General features: G+C 38.7%; 1 protein-coding gene across 1 annotated transcript; it reads right to left on the reverse strand.

Moving 5' to 3' along the window:
• Positions 1–1,132: 1,132 nt before the first annotated feature.
• Positions 1,133–2,411, reverse strand: LOC146341364 (olfactory receptor 10A4-like). Its single transcript, XM_084807398.1, has one exon. The coding sequence runs from the start codon at positions 2,409–2,411 to the stop codon at positions 1,431–1,433; it is 981 nt and encodes a 326-aa protein (XP_084663524.1). The 3' UTR covers positions 1,133–1,430.
• Positions 2,412–4,149: the final 1,738 nt, after the last annotated feature.

A 4,149-nucleotide genomic window follows, 5' to 3' on the forward strand; every position in this document is an offset into this window, starting at 1 on the left:
AGGGACAGAGCACCTCCCTGCTCACCGCAAATCAATCAGCGAAAAGGTAAGTGACTTTCGTAGATCCCTAGATTTGCATGTTGCATTCCTGCTTGCTTCCTGATTCAGCAGACTAGAGACAAAATGGAAGAGATTCACAGCAGGTGCTAAAATTAATGTAATTTATATAAATAAATTTATATAAATTTATATAAATTTATATAAATTTATAAAATTTATAAAATTTATAAAATTAAAAATTTGAAACTGTAACCACCAAGGAAAAAAAATCCAGCCAGTGTGTGCTCAGCAATTATGTTTGGGTGAAGGTAATCTATTGTTCAGTTTACAAACTGTGCATTCATGGGGACTGATTCTATCTTGAAACACTAAACGTTGGATCCAGACTCAGTCATATGAAGTTAGGTTCTATCATTTGTAATGGTTCTGCTTTAAGTATGACTAAGTCTGGATCCAACTCTAAGTAGATCACCTTAACAATTGTGTATTGAGATTCATAACCAGTTAATTTGAACAGCTGAATTTCATTCGACTATATTTGTGTATACAATTGAGTTTATACAATGCATTTGTACTAATTGTACACAGGTATAAGGGAGTTTTTACAACTTTTTATCATTACTATTCTGTTTAGTAGATGAGAAATCCTTATTTGTTCTGTTTAATATACCAAACTGCACATTTTGAAAACAAAATACTAATATCGGCAATTTAACATTCAACGTCCAAATCCTCAAAATCCTAAGCCACTGGATCTTATAAGGAAAGAGCTGAACAATTCTAAGTTTGTACTAGAAGGAGGAGACAGTTCACATTAAGACTTTATTGACTGCTGTGTTATCCCAAGGTCCTAGCAAGATACTTCAGCAACAGCCCTGTGAGGGACTAACATCTGGCTGTTTCGCAACCATTTCTGGGCTAGGGCTGATTTCAGACTTGTTGGGGCCCAGAGATTCAGAAGTACTTGAAACATCTGAAGACTTCCCAGGGGTGGGGCAGGGGAGACTAGTGCACATCTTTGCTCTTCCCTAGTAACCCATGTCTACTTTATTGTATTCTAAACATATTGTAAGTTGCCTCAAGAACTTTGGTTAACAGGCAGACTAATGCCACGTAAATACGTAGTAACAGCAATGTCTTTCTTTATTGCATTTCTATGCCACCCACTAGGCAAAGCTCTCTGAAACTTCAGGTGATATAATAAAACAATAAGAAGATAACATATACAAACAACGAAACATTGTATTATTTTATACAATAGTAGGAGGCAGAATCCAGCTAAAGCTAGTTTGTTAAACCTTCCAAATGACAAATCCCTCCTCATATTCTGCTAAGTAGATAAAGGTTACAACAGAGGTGAGCAACTTGTGCACCTCTAGATGTTTGGCCTTCAATTCTCATCAGACGTAGCCAGAATAGCCAATGCTGGGTCAACAAATATTTGTTTTGTTCTGGGCAAATATTCTCCTGCATAATGTCCTCTTCAATGCACCTTTGACCTCCTTGTTTCTCAGGCTGTAGATGATGGGGTTTAGCATGGGTGTGATGACTGTGTAGGACAGGGAGAGGATCTTCTTTGTATCTGGCGAATAGCTGGACTTAGGTCTGAAGTAGGTAGATGTAGCTGTGCCATAAAACAAAGTCACCACCACAAGATGAGAGGAACATGTAGAGAAGGCTTTATGCCTGCCTTCAGCAGAGGGCATTCTCAAGATTGTAGTGATGATGCGGACGTAAGTGAGCAAGATCAAGAGGAAGGGGAACATGATGAAGAGCATGGTGGCTGTGAGAGCTTCAATTTCAAACATGTAGGTATCAGCACATGCCAGTTCTAGCACTGGGGGACTGTCGCAGAAGAAATGATTGACTGTGTTAGGCCCACAGAATGGCAAGCTGAATATCCATGTAGTTTGTACAGTAGAGACGGGGAAACCTGAGAGCCACGATGCAGCAGCCAGTTGGAAGCAAGCTCTTCTGTTCATAATGTCCGGATAGCGTAATGGGTTGCATATGGCAACATAACGGTCATACGCCATTGCAGCAAGGAGGCAGCATTCTGCTGCACCAAAGAAAAAGAAGAAGTACATCTGGGTGGCACAGCCAGCATAGGAAATGGTCTTGTTCTCCATCAGGAAATTGCCAAGCATCTTGGGGACAATGACCAAATTAAAACAGATCTCTAAGGAAGAAAGGTTTCGGAGGAAGAAGTACATGGGGTTCTGGAGTGCAGGATCGATTGTTGTGACAAGAATGATGAGGATATTTCCAGTCAGAGTGATTGTGTAAACAAAAAAAAAGACAATGAAGAGGGGTACCTGAAGCTCAGGGTGATTTGAAAATCCAATAAGAATGAATTCTGTAACACTGGTCTGATTGTCTTTGGTAGTTAACTCCTTCTCAGTTTGTATCATAATTTTGGGAAGGCCATCACAACTGGAAGGTTCTTCTTCTACAGGAAATTTTCTGGTAATGTAGCCCTAACACTCTTAATCCATTTATCTGGTTCTTTTCTGTCAGCAGATGATATAAGGAATAGGAATCAACAAAGGTTGTTTAAATATGGGCAGTTGGAGGAGATGTCTTGAGGCTGCAGCCTTAATAGGTTGATTTATGCCATCTACCTGTCTATCACTTTATCAGTCTTTTATTCTATAATACAAATTTACTTATCATTGCCATTCTCCTTCTCTTGTATCCAACAACCTGTATTGCACAACAATTCCTTGTAGTGCCTTCACAGAAAATAAACTATTATATTATAATGTGAAATAAAATGGTGTATTCCATGGTTAAGATGTTAAGAAGCTATTCTATTAAATATATTTACATGTTTAAATGTAACTGAAGGTAAGTCTGTTTAAAATGTGACAATTTATTATGCTTTTAAGTTTGGGTTGACAGATATTTCATATGTTTTTGGTCAATAACTGTAATTCTCCACTTCTAAATTCACGCTCTTCAAGTTAAAACATTCACTTTTCACTATTGACTACAGAAACACACATCTACTTCAGTTTGTTTTCACCTGGATGAGGACACTGGAAATAATGCTTGATGGACTGCAGCTTTTAATGTGTTCATAATGCTCCAAATTCAGGCCAATATGCACAGTAAAAGTAACCACTCAGGCAGAAGAGAAGACAGTTTGGTTAGAATACTGTTGGTCCTAGAATAGAAATAGTTAAGATTACTTTCACATTTACATGAGTAAGAATATTCACCTTAGTAAAGGTAGGTTTAGACCAGGGGTTGGCAACCTAGCACCCTCTAGATATTTTGGACTACAGTTTCCATAATCCCCAGCCAGCATGGCCAAGGGTCAGGGATTATGGGAGGTGTAGCCCAACTGGAGTACACCAGTTTCCTTACCCCTGGGTCATTCAATCAATACCAGTGATTATACTTATGTATGTATGTATTCTTTATATACCACCTTTCTGCTAAAAAACATCAGCTTGGTGCACAGCAAATCAGAACAATAAATAAAACCATAAAACATAAAATCAACAATAAAATCATTTTAAAATATTAAAACCACAATAAAAAAACTTAAAAAGTGATTTAAAGGGGTAATTTAAAGAGTTGTGTCTTGACACCTTTTCTAAAAATGGGAAGAGTCAATCTAAAGGAAGGACATTCCACATTTTGGGGGTGACATCAGAGCAGGTCCTTTCCCATTTCCCCAACAAGTAGGCTTCTGCAAGTATCCTCAAACAGGCCTCTCCTACACATCTTTATAGGCAGGTTATGGTAGGGATGTCTTGAGCGCAGTTCACGATTCAGAAATTTGTTGAGCAACTCCCGCCCGTGATTCCTGAACTGTGCCCGCTGAGACGCTGTCCTTGTTCTCCCCCAGTTGTGCTCACTCACACTCCAAATTACTCACCATGAACCCATTCAGTCAGTGAGCGCTGCCATTTTCGCACCTTTTGCTTTCTAGGAAAAACAGGAAGTTTAAAAAATTAGTATATTTAAATATGAGCAGTTTGGAGCCAGGAAAGCGAAATGTCCCTCTAGTATTGCACTTATTTAGCTTTCCCAGCCCCAAACTGTGCATATTTTAATATGCACATTTTTTAAAACTTCCTGTTTTTCCTAGAAAGCAAAGGCATGAAAATGGTGGCGCTCACCGAACGGGTTCGCAGCGAG

The sequence above is a fragment of the Heloderma suspectum genome, chromosome 6, assembly GCF_057233095.1.
Source record: "Heloderma suspectum isolate Gila_16-S chromosome 6, 16-S_ref, whole genome shotgun sequence".
Classification (NCBI taxonomy): domain Eukaryota; kingdom Metazoa; phylum Chordata; class Lepidosauria; order Squamata; family Helodermatidae; genus Heloderma; species Heloderma suspectum.